Raw genomic sequence first — 19,944 nt, forward strand, 5'->3', positions numbered from 1 at the left:
ATCTGGCTGAACTTGTTCTCACACTGAACAATTTCTCCTTCAACTCCTCTCACTTCCTCCAAATAAAAGGTGTGGCTATGGGTACCCGCATGGACCCCAGTTATGCCTGTCTCTTTATGGGGTATGTGGAACATTCCTTGTTCCAGTCCTACTCCGGCCCCCTCCCACAACTCTTTCTCCGGTACATCGATGATTACTTCGGTGCCGCTTCACCTGGACCTAGAAAAATTTATTAATTTTGCTTCCAATCTCCACCCCTCCATCATTTTCAAATGGTCCATCTCTGACACTTCCCTTCCCTTCCTTGACCTCTCTGTCTCAATTTCTGGTGATAGACTGTCCACCAATATTCATTACAAGCCTACCGACTCCCACAGCTACCTCGACTACAGCTCCTCACACCCCGCTTCCTGTAAGGACTCCATCCCATTCTCTCAGTTCCTTCGCCTCCGTCGGATCTGTTCTGATGACGCCACTTTCAAAAATAGTTCCTCTGACATGTCTTCCTTCTTCCTTAACCGAGGTTTTCCACTCACGGTCGTTGACAGGGCCCTCAACCGTGTCCGGCCCATATCCCGCGCATCCGCCCTCACGCCTTCTCCTCCCTCCCAGAAACATGGTAGGGTCCCCCTTGTCCTCACTTATCACCCCACCAGCCTCCGCATTCAAAGGATCATCCTCCGCCATTTCCGCCAACTCCAGCATGATGCCACCACCAAACACATCTTCCCTTCACCCCACCGACGGCATTCCGCAGGGATCGTTCCCTCCGGGACACCCTGGTCTATTCCTCCATCACCCACTACACCTCAACTCCATCCCACGGCACCTTCCCATGCAACCGCAGAAGGTGCAGCACCTGCCCCTTTACTTCCCCTCTCCTCACTGTTCAAGAACCCAAACACTCCTTTCAAGTGAAGCAGCATTTCACTTGCACTTCCCTCAATTTAGTCTACTGCATTCGCTGTTCCCAATGCGGTTTCCTCTACATTGGAGAGACCAAACGCAGACTGGGTGACCGCTTTGCAGAACACCTTCGGTCTGTCCGCAAGCATGACCCAGACCTCCCTGTCGCTTGCCATTTCAACACTCCACCCTGTTCTCATGCCCACATGTCCATCCTTGGCCTGCTGCATTGTTCCAGTGAAGCTCAATGCAAACTGGAGGAACAGCACCTCATCTTGTGACTAGGCACTTTACAGCCTTCCGGACTGAATTTTGAGTTCAACAATTTTAGATCATGAACTCTCTCCTCCATCCCCACTCCCTTTACGATCCCCCTTTTTTCCAATAATTTATATAGATTTTTCTTTTCCCACCTATTTCCATTATTTTTAAATGTATTTCCATCCATTGTTTTTAATCTCTACCTTTTAGCCTATTTCGATCCCTTCCCCCCACCCCACCCCCACTAGGGCTATCTGTACCTTGCTTGTCCTGCTTTCTACCCTTAATGTCACCTATTATCACATTCCTTAGATAATATCACCACCTTCGACACCTCTTTGTCCTTTTGTCTATGACATCTTTTGGTTATCTCCACCTATCACTGGCCCTCTATCCAGCTCTACTTGTCCCAGCCCTCCTTAAACCAGCTTATATTTCACCTCTTATCTATTTTTCCTTAGTTCTGTTGAATAGTCATATGGACTCGAAACGTTAACTGTGTTCCTCTCCGCAGATGCTGTCAGACCTGCTGAGTTTTTCCAGCTATTTTTGTTTTTGTTTTATAAATATATATATATCCACTTCCCTTTCGAAAGTTATTATTGATGCTGTCTCCTCTCAGGCTGTAATTCTCTAAGCTAGGTTTACTGACAATGTTTTCAGCACTCCCTATTTAAAGAAAAATACTTAATGGGAGATCAGGACAAAAAGTCTTTGGTTTTACTACTGAAGGATGAAAAGATATAACATTTTAATTTTCCTTTGTGTGTTTAGCATATTACGTTGTTATGTTGGGCTCCTTCTACATTGCCTATGCTTCTAGGTGGGTCACAGTGAATTCTGATGAAAGGTTACAGAACTGAAACATTGGCTGGGATTTTCCATGCCCTCCGGCGTCGGGCGTGTTTGGCAGTGTGAGCAGACAACATGGCGAGAGGGCCAAAAATCGGTTTCACAATGTTGTGAAACCAATTTGCAATCATCCACTCTGCCCGCCGATGGCGGGCCGCATTCCTTGCTATTGGTCATTGGGAACCTCATTGTAATACATCAGCATATCAGTATAAGGCCAGCCTGTCGGTCTCATTCCCCCCCACGCCCCCCCCGCTGGATCGTCCACCCACATCAGCGGGAAAACATGCCGAAGTGTTTCACAACAGCATATATAAGGCATGCACTTGGCGGGCTGCACTTCACTCGGGACTTCAAGGTTTGTTTGCCTACCTTGCTTCAGTCAGCACTCACTGTCATCAGCGCCAGGCTTCACAGACAGCACCACATCACCTTCAGGGGGCTCACGGGCAGATCTCTACCCACCTGATCAGCCATATGTGGATGGCTTTTCAACAGCTGCTGGGCTAGGTCTTGTTTGGGGAATGGGGAGAAGTGGCCTCAGGCAAGGGAAGAGGCTGCAGGATGAGGGCTGTACTGGCGAATAAGGGTAGCCCAGGGTGTGTGTGGGGGCACATGTTGATCTGTGGCCTCAAGATGGTGAGGGCTGAGGAGGCAGTCTCCACAGGAGATGAGGCCAGATGGAGATGTGAGGGTATGCGTGTGAGAATGGGTGGTGATGTCCCTTGAGATGGCAGCGTGTGAGATGCCAGTGAATGTGTGATGGGCTTGAGTGTGAGGGTTTAGAGTGATGAGATGGTTGCCATATCCTGGCTGCACAGATGAGATCATTCATCCTCTATCTGCATTGGATGGCCAACCTCTTCTGTGCAACATTGGCACTGATCACCATTGCCATCGCCTGCCAAGCCAGAGTGGTAATGTAGCTGCCCCTCCTGCAGCCAGAGCGGGGGTAGAGGATATCACAGCGGGTCTCCACATCATCCAAAAGGCACTCAAGGGCTGCAGTCTTCTTGCCTTTCGGGGCCATGTCTTCTTAGCTGCAGTCCTGGGCTGGAAGCACTGAGTGCGGCTGTACTTTAAATGTGGTGCCTGGCATGATGAAGTGGCGAAGTGATGGCTTGGCAAGCCAATTGGAGCCTGCCCACCATCGAAATGGCGTGTATCCTGGGAATGCATAAGTAATGCGCTGGGCTTGGACGATCCAGCATGAAAAGCCACCATTGTGGCCAGAGGGTAAAACATCATTTTACTTGCCCGCTACCGCACTTAGTGCAAATCTGGTATGAATCCGCTCATTAACTCTATTTTTGTCTTCACAGGTGCTGCCAGACCTGCTAAGTAACTCCAGCATTATCTGTTTTTAGTTCACATTTCCAGCATCCACAGTATTCTGCTTTTCTAACAGAGTTGATCTGCTTTCTATCTAGATGTAAATTGCATTGTCTACAATGAGGAATTTATGGAGTGTACATGGAGCCACAGTGAAGGGAAACCAAACTACACCCTGTATCACTGGTGAGTCTGCTGATCAGGTGAAGTGAATAGTTTCGTGAATTTGTTCTGATAGAACTAGATTCAGAAGTGCACCACAGCAGCGGCTCCCTTGAATATCAGTTTACCTTGCCAATCAGTAAAAGAGGAAACCTTCTCTAGGAGCTTGACTGGTAAATACACTTTCCAATGGGATACCGAGCTGTGTGGGCAGAAAGGTCTCAATCTACAAACTTTGCTCCCAGTTCAGTTCAGTAAACTGATCTCAGCTGAAGAGAAATAGGGTGGGGTGTGCAGAGGGGGGGTGGGGTTGGTTCCTGGTAATTACTTGGCAAGTTCAAACAAGGCTGTGTCATCGCACCAGCTCTCTTCTCCATTTTCCTCGTTGTAATTCTACATCTCACCTCCCACAAATTACCCAAAGGCATGGAGATAACCTTGAGATCAGATGGAAAACTGTTCAACCTACTCTGCCTTCAATTAAAAATCAAAACCACTCCAACCTCAGTCATAGGCCAGGAATTCCCGGTCGGTAAGCGGGGGGGAACGAGGCCCGCTGGCCGATGTGGGATGGCATCGGGCGGAACTCCCGACGTCACCCCGCCCCATTTAAATTTTCAGGTCAGCAGGGGCTCAGCTAAATCAGGTGTGCGCCCGCCGATCTGCCAATGGCCTATTAAGGACATTGACAAAGTAATTAACGTGATTAGTGGACCTGTCCGTCCAACCTTAAGGTTGGCAGATAGGCCGGGAGCCCTGGCGGGCATTGGAAAAAGCATGAAACCTCATCCACGGGCGGGATGAGGTTTCATGTAGGTTTTTAAAAATTTAATAAAAGTGTATTTAAAAGTAATGGACATGTCCCAACTCATGTGACAGTGTTACATGAGGGGACATGTCAGGGAAATTTTATTTTTAACATTTTTGAATTTGGCTCCAATCTCCCTGAGGCAGCACTTAGCCTCAGGGAGATGAGTGCACTCGCTTCCTTGCGGATGCCACACTGGGCGGGCCTTAATTAGCCCACACACGTAGAATGGTGGCACGCCCCCGATCGGGGGTGCCGATCGGAGGCACGCCTCCATGCGCCCACTCCTGAACTTCCCCCCCAACGGGGGAGGGAGAATTCTGCCCATAGAGCTTCAGTATGCAGATAATGCTTGTGTTTGTACTCACGCAGAAACTGAGCTCCTGGTCATTGTCAGGGCTCCTCCGAAGCATGTGAGAAAACGGGCCTTTACTAAACATTCAGAAAACTAAGGCCCTCTTCCAAACAGCTCCCACAGCAAAACACCTACACCCCTCCCAAACCCCATGGGCAACATTTCACCCGTCAGAGGGGATATGCGGGAGCGGGCACAGGCGGGTGGATTCCTAATTGATGCCCCCAAGTTGGGGGCGTGCCGCCGTTTTACGTGTGCTGGCCAATTAGGGCCCACCCAGTGTGACATCCACCAGGAAGTGCTATGCACTCTCTGTGCGGGCTGGGGTTGGGGGGGGGGTTTGATTCCCTGAGCCGGGAGTGCACTCTTTCGCGCATGCGCATGAAAGAGCGTACAGATCTCCCTGAGGCAAAGTGCTGTCTCAGGGAGATCAGCTGAGATTTGAAACTTCAAATAAAGATGAGAAAAAAATTTCACTGCCATGTCCCCTCATGTGACACTGTCACACGAGTGGGGACATGTCCATAACTTTTATTTTGAAATATTCTGAGATTTTCAAATCACTCATGAAACCTCTTCCCACCCGTGGATGAGGTTTCATGCTTTTTCACAAGCCCGCCAGGTCTCCCGGCCTGCCCGCCAACCTTAAGGTTGGATGGACAAGTCCATTAATGATTTCAATTAGTTTTTTAATGGCCTTAATAGGCCAACCTGAAAATCTAAATGACGCGGGATGACATTGGGATGCATGCCCGACGTCACCACACGTCATTTTACGTGTTGGCGAGCAGGCTCCGCCCCTACTCGCCAAACAGAAGATCCTGCCCTATCAATTAAGGTTAATGGTGACCATTTTCCATACCCTGGGAGCTTCCTCTTAATGAACGCAAACATAGATGATGAAATTCTTCATCGCCTCCAATGTGCCAGCTCAACCTTCAGTTGACAAAGGAAATGAGTATTTGAGGACCAGGATCTCAAATCTGTGATCACGGTCATGGTTTACTGGGTAGCGGTGATCTCCGCACTCCGACATGCTTCAGAGACTTGGACAACCTACAGCAGGTACCTCAAAGTACTGGCGAGATACCAACAGTGGTGTCTTTGCCAGATTCTCCAAATCCGGTGGCAATAAAGGTGGTCCAACAGCAGCGTCCTCTCCCAAGCCAACTTGCCCAGCATCGAGGCACTATTCACTCAAAACCAGCTCTACTGGGCAGGAGATGTAGTTTGGATGACTGACACCAGACACCCAAAGCAGCTGCTCTACTCAGAGCTCGATCACAGCAGGAGACTCCCAGGGGGATTGCAGAAATGCATTGGGAATGTCCTCAAAGCATTCCTGAAGAGGTCAAATATACCCGCCGACTTATGGGAGACCCTGGCTTGCAACCAACCAAAATGGAGAAGGCTCATCCGGGAAGGCACGTGGCACATTGAGAGACTTCGTCGGGATTGTGTGGAGGCAAAGTTGAGGCATTGATGGGAGTGCATAAACCTCCAAACAGCCCTTCTGCCCAAATCTTCAAGCACGATGACATGTACCACATGTGGCACAGTCTGCAGATTGCACATTGGAATTATCAGCCATTCCAGAGCTCATCACACCAGAGGGAAGTAAGTTATCCTTGATCCAGGGGGACTGCCTAAGAAAGGGGGCTTATCAAATTATAATTTTTTTTAATAACTAAGGGCAAACACCAGCATAAGATCATAATAAAAATCATAGGAAATAGGAACGGGAATAGTCCATATGAACCCTGGAGGGTAAGAAACCACATTAACTTCACACATTTGAACACTGTGATCACAGACAATAAAATGCAAAATCTCTGTCCATGACAGAGAAATGTCACACAAACATGTTAAAGACTCTTCTGGCTCTAGCTTCTCATTTGTATTTTGATGACATTGCACTTTTAATGCCGACCTGTTTCCAATTGAACAGTGAGAGACTGGAAGGTGAACTGATAATGAGCTTTAAAATTATGAAGGTTTTGATAGAGTAGACATAGGAAAGATGTTTCCATTCGTGGGGCAGCTAAATCATAAATATGAGCTAGTCACTAATAAATCCAATAAGGAATTCAAGAGGAATGTAATTACGCAGAGAATGACCAGAATACCAAACTTGCTATCACATGGAGTAGTTGAGGTCAATAACGTGGTAGTCATCAGCCGAACTTCTCAGCCAAGCAAGTTAATAGAAAGTAGAAAGGGTGTGAAACTATTATTAAGGTTAAAAATGACAAAAGATGAATTCTTGATACAGTCATTTCAAACATCTAATTTGCAAATAAAAGTCGGCTCATCTGAAACTCCATATGCAAAGGCATATCACTACTTTGAAACTTAACATAAGGCTAAGAATCACAAAAGCCCCATCTTTTAGATGGGATGACTGGTGGACATAAAATATTCCACGATACCATATTGAAGAAGTAGCAGGTTAGTTCTCCCTGATGACCTGGCCAATATTTATCCCTTAACCCTTAAAAGTAATGAGAAAACAGATTATTTGATTGATGAGAGTTTGCTGTGTGTGTTATTGGCTGCTGCATTTCCTACATTACAACAGTAACTACACTTTAAAGGTACCTCTTCGGCTGTAAAGTAATTTCCTGAGGTCGTGAAAGGTGTTATCTAAATCGAAGTCTTTTTCTCTTTAAATAATTCTTGAGCATGTAATGGTTTTCAAAAATATTCAGGTTTCCAACTGATTTTGAATTTCCAGCCACAACTATAAATGAAATAACAACCATTTCTCATTCCTTACAGGTATTCCTCAGCTCCAGTAAAGGAATGTGGGAACTACATTCAGCAGAATAGCTATAACATTGGTTGCAATTTCTCACAAAATGAGATTATCCAGTTTCAAGAATTTTTTGTTTACAAAAATGGATCCAGTGACTCAGGAAATGCATTACCACAGACCCAGTCATTCCAGCTGCAGAATCAAGGTAGAAAAACTAGTTAATAATTCATAAGATAGAGCCAGTGATGTCAGTATGACCCTTGGAATAATATTCTCATGGGGGAGTGATGGGGGAGGGAGTGAGGCCTGGTTTTTGATGAATGTATTGTTTGCAAGGGGTTAGGATAGCGATGTCCCCATTGCTAATGTCTCTTCAAGAAAGATCCTAAATATGGTTAACTAGAGCTCTTATCAAAGTTATAAATGTAATATAAAGGATTAATAGGTAGGATATGCTTTTTCTGATGTAGATGATGATGTACCACGGACACCAGTCATGTGTTAGACTCTCTCTCTCTCTCGAGAGAGAGAGAGGGAAGTTGGAATCATGCCTAGGATCAATGTGCCTATTCTGTAACCTGTTTAAATGTAGTATTAGTAAACAAGTGTTAAGAAGATACCAGAGTATGTCTACAATCTGTCTAAGAGCTAAGTCCCATGCCTAGAGTTCAAAATATGACAAAGGTAATTCCATCTCATAATTCTCAACCTGTGAAGCCTTTGACACTATTAACCACCTCCTCCTCCTCCAACATCACTTCGGCAACATCATCCAGCTAAGTGCAACAGCACTCACCTGGTTTCACTCTTATCTATCCAGTCACAGCCTTTTCCAGGACCTGCTGCAGCTAGAATGCAGTTTCCCTTTAAAAGCAGGTTGCCTTTAAGAAGTGCCAGCTGCCCTGAACCTGGGCCCCTTGCTGAGTGTGTGTCCACTTGGCAGTGTGTTGAGCAGTGGGCTCAATGCCACATTCATGGAGATGAGCAGGCAGCACAAAGTTTGTGTGCTACCTGCATCATTTCCATTGGGTGAGTAAAGTCAAGCATCAGAGCATAAAGAGAAAAAGAAAGATGAATGTATGTGGTATTGAGAGCTTTACCTGAAAGACTACCAGATAGCATAAGACATAAATTTACCTTAAAGGTTAGCAGATGTGATAAAGTAAATTAATGCTGTACCTTGACGATTAGCAGGTACTGTGGAGCAGTGAGAGCTTTACCTGAAAGATTAAAGATGCAGTAGAGCAGTGAATACTTTTCCCCTCACTTGTTTGAATTAATGTTGCACTTAAAATAACTCAAAATCTCAATCGCACTAAAGTTGCTGTGTCATTTTAAAATGCTACATTGTTGGAAAATTGAGCATGTGGTAAAAGAACCTCCAACGTTAAATGAAGGTTATTTCTGTCATGGAAATATTTTGTTCAAACATACATAAAACATAACGATGACAAAAGAGAAATTAACCTCAATTGGGAAAATCGTAGAATTGTAAAATGAAGATGTTTATGTATTGGGCATAGGATGGAAAATTCCTCTCGTTAACAAGTCGGGAGTCGGGGTAATTACTATTCAGCAGTTATGTAGTGGAAAACAAAGCACCTCAGCAGCTTGTGAGTGTATCAGAGTGTTTATATATCGCACCCCTTCCTCTGTCTCCAATCCCTTGATATATTTATCGCCCCTTTGTCCATTTCCCTCAGTGACATTATCCCCTATCTTGTGTTTCTCACTGCACGTTTATCCTTGTATTTCAATTCCAACTCAATTTCCCTGTAATTTTGGATACTCCTACCATTCCTTTCCCTACTCTATTGCTGAATCAGAGCGGTCTGGGGATTTGTTGAAGCTTTTCCCAAGGCCAAAGAACAGCTACTACCAAGGTGCTACTTAGTTTCTTCTGTATAAGGTTTGAAAATGAACAAATAACGTGTAGTTGTACGCAGGTTAATGGAAGGTAAGTGGCAATCCTAAAATCCTGATTTCAATAGATTGAGCTGGATCTATTGATGCCCACACATATAAAGTTAAATAGCCTGAATGAAGGATATCAGTTTACTTGTCACTGTGTTGTATGTTTAACCAAATTCTTGCATTACATAAGGTCCATTCTATGACATGAAAAAGTGTGCTGTGATTTAGAAATGCATTGATATTGACATTGACGATGATGCAGTCATGGAGGAATTTTAGGATTTGAAAGCAATGTGTGTTTTTTTAACAATGATTATCCTGTAATATAACAATAGCAACATGTATTTATATCACGCCTTTAACTTGATAAAACATCCCAATGCCCTTTACAGGAGTGTTATGGAGCAAAACTGGACAGCAAGACACAAAAGGAAATATTAGGGCATTGTCAAAAGCTTAATCAAAGAGTTAGGTTATAAGGAGTGTTGTAAAGGAGGAAGGAGAGGTAGAAAGTCAAAAAGCTTTAGTGAGAGAATTCCAGAGCTTAGGACTTTGGCAGCGGAAGGCACAGCCACCAATGGTAGAGCAATAAAAATCAGTGGTGCACAAGAGGTCAGAATTAGTGGACCACAGATATCTTGGGGGGTTGTAGGGCTGCAGGAGATACAGAGATGGGAATTGATGAGACCATGGAGGGATTTGGAAACAAGGTTGATCATTGTAAAAGCGAGGCATTGCTTAATCTGGAACCAGTGCAGATCAGCGAGCACAGGGGTGATGGGTGAACAAATTTGGTGGGTAAGGAAATAGGCAGCAGAGTTCTGGATGACCATAGATTTATGTAGGATGGAATGTGGGAGACCAGCCAGGAGTTGAAATAGTCAAGCTTAGAGGGAACCAAGCTTGAAAACAGATTGGTTCAGCCTCAGAGAATTGCCAGACAGAGGGATCAAGTCAATGGCTAGGGGGTGAACTTTGTAGGGGGTACCCAAGACAATAGCTTCGGCCTTCCCAATATTTAGTTGGTGGAAATTTAGGTGCAACCAGTACATGATGATCAAGGAGAGTAATAATTTAGAAACAAATGGGGGGGTGGAGGGGTGGGTGTTGAGTGAGAGGGTGGAGAAGTATACCTGAGTGTCATCAGTGTACATGTTCTGACACTTCTTTTTGCATTTGGGGAGGGAAAACAAAGCAAGGTATTACTCAATAAACGGGAAGTTATTGAGAGCGGTTGCAGAAGTGAGAGGCCTTAGAGTACATATCCGCAGGCCTTTGAAGGTGGCAGGACAGGTGGTCGAGGTGGTTAAAAAAACATATGGAATGCTTCCCTTTATTGGGCGAGGTATTGAATACAAAAGCAGGGAGGTAATGATGGAACTGTATAAAACGCTGGTGAGGCCACAGTTGGAATTTTGTGTACAGTTCTGATCACCATATTACAGGAAGGACATAATTGCTCTGGAGAGAATACAGAGGAGATTTACAAGAATGTTGTCAGGGTTTGAAAATTGCAGCTATCAGGAGAGATTGGATAGGCTGGGGTTGCTTTCCTTAGAACAGAGGAAGCTAAGAGGTGACCTAATTGAGGTGCACAAAATTATGAAGGGCCTAGATAGGGTAGACAGGAAAGACTTGTTCCCCCTAGCTAAAGGATCAATTACCAGGGGGCATAGATTTAAAGTGATTGGTAGAAGGATTAGAGGGGCCATGAGGAAAAGCTTTTTCATCCAGAGGGTGGTGGGCATCTAGAATTCAATGCTTAAGTTGGTGGTTGAGGCTGAAACGCTCAACTCAATTAAAAGGTACCTGGATCTGCATCTGAAGTGCTGTAACCTGCAAGGCTGTGGAGCAGGTGCTGGAAAGTGGGATTAAAATGAGCGGCTAGTTTCTTTTTTATTTTTTGGCCAGCGCAGACATGATGGGCTGAATGGCCTCCTTCTACACCATAACTTTTCTATGGTTCTATATTTAAAGAGATTACAAATATGCCAATGGGAACTGCATTTTATTCAAAGATTTAATGCATTAAACATGCCTTGCATAAAACAAATTATATGTACATAATATGGAAAAAGAGCTCATAGAAAATAATACAGGATATTTTCTAGAAGACTTGCAAAACTGAAATGCACCAGGCAAAACAATTACTCAATTGTCTTTTTGATATTATTTTGAAATGATAAATTTGAGGGCGAAGATTCTAGGCACAGAGTGACAATTTTTTATGCAGCAGGCATCAGTAAGAAAGCTAAATGGATATTCGTAGTTTTAATTAGCCTTTGGGAAAGCTTGATATGAGTACTTTCAGCCATGACTTGACATCAAACTTTAGGGGGTGGGGAGGGGGGGCGGCATCAGAACAAAGAATAGCCTCTGAGAAATGTTGTGAGCAGTTGATTCCAAGTTTTAGATCTTTGCACTAAGAAGAGGCCAAGAAACAAAATTGAACCTTAATAGAAGGAAATTGCATGAAGAAGGGATGTAATCCAAGTTTTGTATTGCTGAAAAAAGAGGCATGACTAAGCTTTTCATCTTGCAATCATCAGGACACTCCCAAGACCCTGACCAATCAGGGTCAAGTTGCCTGGTTTAAATTTCAAACAATGCTTGGCAGTTAACTGTCAGTCACCATCAGTCTTGCATTCTCCATGGCAATACCACTTGCCAACCAATCAGCACTCTCTTCACATTGAGTATAAATTGTTGCTTTCCCCTTGAATTGGTATTCTTACTTGTGCCCTGATGAGTGCAAGATGAAAAGCTTAGGCATGCCTCCTTTTTCAGCAACACTCAAGTTCTATACTACAAAATGACTATTTTTAATGGCCTAGTTTTAATTAACAGCATTGATAATATTGTTATGACCCCTGCTGAGGTTAGCCCTGGACACGCCTGACCCCAGCTTGATAGATCCTAACTTTTAATTTGTTTATTTAGATATATGGAGAGTAGCTACTGAACAGAGGCACAGGAGTCAGCTGAATAACTTTTAACAAAAGAATAAAACATTTATTAAACAAGAAAAGATGAACTACAATACTCCTTCACCCACAACTATACCTTTACAAATATACACAGGATAATACAAGTTATAAAAGCTATTTTATACTTTAATGTCCATAATGAGTACACAGCCCATGTACCAATAGGCACCCTATGGTCAGACATACCACACTCTAAAACCAAGTGACAGAGGTACATGTTCTAACCCTTTTTTTTTGCATTTGGGGAGGGAAAACAAAGCAAGGTATTACTCAATAAACGGGAAGTTATTGAGAGCAGTTGCGGAAGTGAGAGGCCTTAGAGTGCATGTCCACAGGCCTTTGAAGGTGGTAGGACAGGTGGACGAGGTGGTCAAAAAAGCATACGGAATGCTTCCCTTTATTGGGCGAGGTATTGAATACAAAAGCAGGGAGGTAATGATGGAACTGTATAAAACGCTGGTGAGGCCACAGTTGGAATTTTGTGTACAGTTCTGGTCACCACATGACAGGAAGGACATAATTGCTTTGGAGAGAATACAGAGGAGATTTACAAGAATGTTGTCAGATGCTATGGATCTCTCCTCAACTCTCCCCAGACGCTTGTCACACCGTCTTTCACATGAGAGTTACCAATTTCCACTCTCTAAGGACTCACCTTGAAATCTTCTCCCAAACCGATGATTTCTCTCAGACGCCTTCCGCAAGAGTTCACCTCCAGTATTTAGAACTCTCCTTCTGATGCTCCTCTTCCTTGGGTCACCACATGTATTCATGCTGTCTTCCATGCACTCTCCCTTACTGGCTCAGCTGTCAACAGTACCAATACTGCTTCACATGCCCATAGCAAAGAGTTACAGACCTTCAGTTGTCTCTTTGGACCTTCTTGCCTCTTACAAGCTGTTCTCACTTTAAACCTGCTTTCTGCAGCTTTTGTCTCTTTAAATCTGAAGCTTGGAGCCTTTCTATCTGCCCCTCTCCCTTAACTTCACTTAACAGGATCTTTTCCAGGCTCCTGTCCTTCCTTTGACTAGAAGGTGTGCTTGGGACTTTCTCCTGTTTCACTCTCTTGTTCCTGTCTTGCTCCTTTGGTCTTGCGACCTTTTGATTCTTTTTTGGAAATCCTCAGCTCGCACTTCCAGTATCCAGTCTCTCTGGGGACCTGGCTTCAAACTGATCTTAAAACTGCTGGTTCTTTAGTTTTTCTGTGTGTGTCTATGGGAGGGATCTGCCTCTCTGACCCCCTGTTGTTAGGCACCAGTCCAATTCTTCTACCCTTGTTTGTTATACCTTAGCCTAAGTCGTAAAACTCTTATTAGAAATGCAAGCGCCTATTTAAAGTGAAACTAAAACTCCCTTTGACCTTTCTTAACACACAGATACAGATATGCAAATCAAACTTAAACTTTAAACTCTTTCCTAACACCTACAAATACCAATATAACTTACTTAAACTGTTTCTATTTTCTAACAATATAGATATGGATATATTTTGCACCATGACAGAACCAAAGGAAATGATTTTTTAGCTAAAGAAATCAAGGGGAGAATTTTCTCCCCGTTGGGCAGGCTGGGTGGCTGCGGGTGCCAATTAAGGCCCGCCCAGCGTGACACGCACCCAGAAGTGCTCAGTGCCACCTGTGCGGGCGAGGGGAGGAGGGAGAGTCGGGACCTGCACTCTTTTGCGTATACGTGCGAAAGAGTGCTGAAATCTCCCTGAGCTGTCTCAGGGAGATTAAGGAAAGTCATAAAAATGTGATAAATAAAATAAATAATTCTGGCATGTCCCCTCATTGTGGCAGTGTCACATAAGGTGGGACATGTTTATCAATTTACATGAAACATTTTATCAAATTAACAAAGCATTCATGAAACCTCATCCATGAAAAATGTGAAGGCTGCTTGGGCTCTTTGCCTGCCCGCCAACCTTAAGGTTGGACGGGCAGCCCTGACAAGTGCCTCCATTAGTTGATTGATGTCCTTAATAGGCCTTTGACAGTTCAGCGGGAGCACAGCCGACTCCGGTGCGCGCCCGCCGAAATGAAGGTTGGAATGACGCGTGGTGATGTTGGGACGTACGCCCGTCATCACCGCGCATCATTTTATGCGTCGGCGTGTGGAGCCCGCCCCCACATGCCGACCAGAAGGTTCAGACCCAAGAGCTTGATAGCTTATGGGATAAATTCTCTGTGTTTAGGGCATTAACCTGTGGAATAAGTTTCCCAACTGGCCCATAGCTATATGGGCCATTCCAAAGAACATAGATGGATTTCTCATTCAGCAAAGAGAAGGGAGATATGCAAGAAAAAGGTCTTTGAGCCAAGAATTGCTTTTGTTTTTAATAGGCTTACAATTAAAATACAATGCTCACACTCCTCAAAATGTGACCTGCACCTTTGTGGGCATTGCTTACCATTTAACATTGTTAAAGTCATAAACAAAGATCAGATGGTTCATTTCTCAGTTTTTTAACATTCTATCAGTTTTTCTATGCATTACCAGTAGCGATTTAACATGCAAAAAGGATCCATAGCATGCTTTATTTTATGCATGGTAAATGCAGATAATTACCCTGATCATGCCAGTATAGTTGAAATGATTTGACTAATCCTCTTTAGTAACTGGGCAAAAACTCCCAGCCACATATGCATTTGGAGCCACACGACCTATGTGGCTGGTCCAGTTAAGTTTCTGATCAGAAACTGCCCACCCCCAGCAACACCTGGGTGGTCTACCCATTATTCCATACAACGCTCTTGTGTTGTCTGCAAATTTTGCCCTTAGTACAAGAGGAGAGTTGATTGCAGTGGCATTGAATATTAAAGGCACTTATATGACATGAATGTTACTTATTTCTTATTAACCCAACCCTGAATGTTGTCCAGGTCTTGCTGCATGCAGGCATGGACTGCTATATTATCTGAGGAGTCGTGAATGAAACTCAACACTGTGCAATCTTCAGTAAATATCCCCACTTCTGACCTTATGGTTTTTAATGAAGCAACTGAAGATGGCTGTGTCTGAGGAACTCCCTCAGCGATGTCTTCGGGATGAGGTGATTGGCCTCCAACAACTGCAACCAACTTCCATTGTGGTAGGGTTGACTTCAGCTAGAGTTTTCACCCTTATTCCCAATGACTTCAATTTTACTAGTGCTCCTTCATGCTACACTCACTGGCCCTTTAAATAGCATATGTGGAGTCCCCCCAGCATCTGAATCCATGTGCAGGGGTGAATGGTTAACACAGGGCATTCATGGGACCTGTGTGGTCCAAATTTGTAGAATGTGCTCCTCATTAGCCTGAGAGGCTGTTTGACATCAAGTTCTGCCCACTGAAAATTATGGAGCATGCATGGCAAGCCCGTGCTAGTGCCCTTCCAACATGTGGCTCCTTGTGCCTGTGCCAAAAATGGGCACAGGTACTGTTCTTGCCATTTTGAGGGCCTCTGGCTTCTGTAGCACTGGCCTCAGTGGCATTATAGTGGCAAATTTTGTGGCCTCCCTGTTTAGAGCATTGACCTATGGAATAGACTGCTTAACAGTTTGTGTGTACTGCGTTTTCAAAGGCAATCATATGGGTTCCTCGTTTAAGCAGAGACAAAAGAGGTACAAAGAGATTGACGGTATGTGGGGTGTAAGGGATACCACAATATCTTATTTTTGCATTGAATTTGCACCTTCATTTTTTTCAGAAATTCTGAAAGCTCTTGAAGCTCGGGCAGTTCACTTGCTCCAGTTCCATTACACCACAATTTTTTTCTGAAAGTATCATTCTCTGAAATGCTTGGATTAATCCACTTTAGTAACAGGACAAAAACTTAATTCATATCTTTCAGTGAAACTCAATCCTCCTGGAGACCTGGCACTGAATATCTCGAACAACAACGAGCTCATTTTGAGCTGGGACGTACCAGGGAACTTGCTGAGATGTCGAATGTTTGAAATCAGGTACCGGAGTAATAAGGATAAAGAATGGCAGGTACAGTGTGACAATGACAACAAGACTAACAAGTGTTTTACCTTATAAACAGAGAAGAGTAGTTAATTTTTACACTGAAAAAATGTAGTGCGTTATCCCTTTGTCACTGAGAATTAGGATGAAGATCTATACCTTGCCAGCTGGCTTGGATCAAATTGCTCTGTGTAGGCCCTTCCACCAGACTGAAGACAAATATCTGGCATATAGATGATGGTAAAATTCTGAGATTTGGGATGATTACTGCTTGGGGCTGTTAACTGGAGGGAGGTCGATGACATGTTCATATACCTAGGGCTTGGTGCCTATCTTAACTGACTTGCAAAACAATCAACAGCTGCAGCTACATGTCCAGCTAATGGAAGCACCATTTAATGGGATAGGGTGTGTGACCATGTTGTAGTTAGAAGCATGGTGACAACCCACTCATATTTTATGCTGAGTTACCCGTGCCATGTGTGAGAAGCAGCTGAGAATTTGGAAATCTCAAATCTACCGTGTCTGAATCTAACAATGGACTAATGACTGGTGCTGGAGGGATGGTAGTTAGGGTCTCTCTATCGGCATGGCGATTCCAAACTGGCACAACTCATAATGGGATTTAAGAACCAAATTGAATCTCCCTCCTTTCCTCTCCCCACCCCCTCTGCGTCATTCGCTCCATCCCCAATGCTACCACCACTCCTTCATGTAAGATGTGATATTTCAAAGCATCAGCTGGTCAGGTTAACGTAGTACTCAGGGCACTTTGATCATTGAATAATTAAGCTGATTCACTAAGGACAACTGCAGGGATAGACTTTCACTTGTGATTGGAATTGTTCCCTGTTAGCCTGGAATCCTGGAATCCTGGGTCAGGTGCCCCTGTCTGGAAAAACAACAGGAAGCTTACCAATTCCTTGCTCTTTAGTTAGTTAAACTTCAGCAGTCTGCTTGAAGCTCCTTCTTCTTAAGTTCTTTGCACAAGGGCAAGTCCAATACACAGCACCATGACCTCCTTCATGGGTAGGGCAAGGAGGTGGGTCCCAAATCGACCCCAGTCAAAACAGGGATCAAACTCCATGCTGTTGGTATCAATCTGATCCACACCAGCCATCCATCCAACTGAGCCGACAGGCCCTCAAAGGGGTCCAAGTTGCTGGGGCAACATACATTTTTACAAGCATATTGTAACCTCGAGCTTTGGGTAGTGATGATAGAGGCTCTAATTCCTTTCCATCACATAGCTGACCAGGAATCTCTCCCACTCTCACTGCCTGCCATTGGCATATGTTGCAAGGGTTTATAAGTTGATCCTTAACCTTCCTGGCTGCTTTATGAATGCATCTTCCTTGGCCATCAAGTCCAAGAGTGGGACTTCAAGCCGGAGCTTCTGCCTCAGAAGCAGGGATCCTACCCGCTATGCCTCAAGGCTTCCTTGAAGCTCCGAAGGAGAGCCAATTTGTCTTGAATCTCTTCTGACTTGAGAATGTATAATATGCCCCTATGGGAAAAGAATGTGCACTTCAGATTTGATAAACAGAATGCATACAAACACATAAACTTCCTAATGGGTTGAAGAGGAGATTTAAAAAAAATAATGGGTTTCTATGTGTGTCAGGCAGTGATTGATCAAAAATACATCTTTAAGAGTTTTATATAAGATATAATTGAGCACTCACAGCCCAGTTCCTAGTGGACGCTAATAGAACTGCTGGCAAGTTAGTTGATAAAGGAATGCATTTAGCTAATTGGGAAAGGCAATAAAGAAACTGGTATCACATCAATATATTCTCAAGAGCAATTAGGGATGGACAATATATGTTGGCCCTGCCAGCAATGTTCACATCCCATGAAAGAATAAAAAAAATTATGGGTACTCTTCTGAACCTGGAGTCTTTTCTCATATGCTGTGAATATTTTTTTTCGGAATACGTGCATACTGCAATGCTCTTAGGTTACTTGAAATTTTTGCCTTTAAGTATGAGACCAGTGATGTTCAAACAGCAATTCCGAAGAAGAGTCATGTTTGATTCGAAACATTAACTTTGTTTCTCTCTCCATAGATACTGCCAAACCTGCTGAATTTTTTCAGCACTTTCTATTTTCATTTCAGATTTCTAGCATCTGCAGGATTTTGCTTTTATTATTATATTATTGTTCAAACAGGGCAATTTTATCCATGGAAATTCTTTCCTGGACCACATTCTCCTTCCCATTATTGTATGTATAACGCAATTTTCAGAACCCTGCTATTTTCACTTCTAACATCTTGGTTGCTTCCTCTTCATTAACATTTCTCTTGGGTCATAAATCTTTAACATTTGTTATTTTCCTTCAGACCTGTAGAGGTCCTGTGCAGTCACTCTATAGAAACGCCCTTGCCTTTACTTTGGCTTTTCATTTAAGCTGTACAATATCTCCCTGAATTCTCTCAGCCCCATGAATTATTGCTGTCATATTGACGTATTTGTGACAAATTTCTGCTCTACTTACCTGCTTTGCTTAGCCATCCTCAGCCAAAAAAGCGCTCATGCCTTTACATCATAGCAATGACAAGCACTTCAAGAGTCTATCCCATTGCCCTATAAATTGGCATTTTCATAATTTTATTTTATGTTTTTCCGCATTATTCGCATATTCCGCAGCTGTGACAAATTGCTGCAGTACTCACTTGATGTATTGCACCATCTCAGTGCTATAACAACAAACCCATTCCGATTACCTTGAAGGCTTAACCAGATAATATGGGGCAGGAATCATACCAGGTAGGATGGGCAGAAACCCTTCCTTGAAGACACTTGTGAATAAGTTGGGTTTTTAGAACATCCCAGCAGCTTTCATCCTGTCAGCCTAAAAGTTATCAGAATTCACCTTCACAGTTTGCCAGGACAGGAAATCTCAGGTTGTTAATCCAATTCCATAAACATAACACCTTCATACTCCACGAGGCTTTATCTTTAGCTCACCGAAGTCTGTATTTTCCTTTCCTCAGCATGCTGCAAACATAAGAACATAAAAAAAAGGAGCCAACGCACAGTAGCAGCAGTGTGTGTACCATCTGCAAGATGCACTGCAGGAATTCACCAAGGCTCCTTCGACAGCAACTTCCAAACCCACGACTGCTACTATCTAGAAGGACAAGGGCAGCAGATGGATGGGAACTCCACCACCTGGAAGTTCCCCTCCAAGTCACTCACCATCCTGACTTAGAAATATATCGCCATTCCTTCAGTTGCTGGGTCAAAATTCTGGAATTCCCTTCCTAATAGCACTGTGGGTGTACTTACACCACATGGACTGCAGTGGTTCAAGAAGGCAGCTCACCACCACCTTCTCAAGGACAATTAGGGATGGGCAATAAATGCTGGCCCGACCAGCAAAGCCCACATCCCGTGAATGAATAAAAAGAAAGCTGGAGTAGGCCATTTAGACTTTCAAGCTTCCTTCACCATTCAACAAGATCATAGATGATCTTCTACCTCAACTCCACTTTCCTGAACTATCCTTATATCGCTTAATTACCATTGTACCCAAGAAATCTGTCAATCTATGTCTTGAATATACTGTACTCAACAACTAGGTATGCACAGCTCTCTTGGGTAATAATTTACAGCGCTTTGAGTGAAGAAATTTCTCCTTATCTTGGTCCTAAGTGA

The 19,944-nt window shown here is 43.8% G+C and overlaps 1 protein-coding gene across 3 annotated transcripts in view; it reads left to right on the plus strand.

The window, feature by feature from the left end:
• Positions 1-19,944, plus strand: part of LOC144683337 (cytokine receptor common subunit gamma-like) — a 54,855-nt gene that overhangs the window by 6,942 nt on the left and 27,969 nt on the right. For all 3 annotated transcript variants that reach the window (XM_078546272.1, XM_078546273.1, XM_078546274.1), the window contains exons 2-4: positions 3,450-3,537; positions 7,455-7,636; positions 16,167-16,309. In XM_078546272.1, the coding sequence (XP_078402398.1) occupies positions 3,450-3,537; positions 7,455-7,636; positions 16,167-16,309 (413 nt within the window). The remainder of the gene's footprint in view (positions 1-3,449; positions 3,538-7,454; positions 7,637-16,166; positions 16,310-19,944) is intronic.

Source organism: Cetorhinus maximus, chromosome 8 (genome assembly GCF_964194155.1).
Source record: "Cetorhinus maximus chromosome 8, sCetMax3.hap1.1, whole genome shotgun sequence".
Lineage (NCBI taxonomy): Eukaryota > Metazoa > Chordata > Chondrichthyes > Lamniformes > Cetorhinidae > Cetorhinus > Cetorhinus maximus.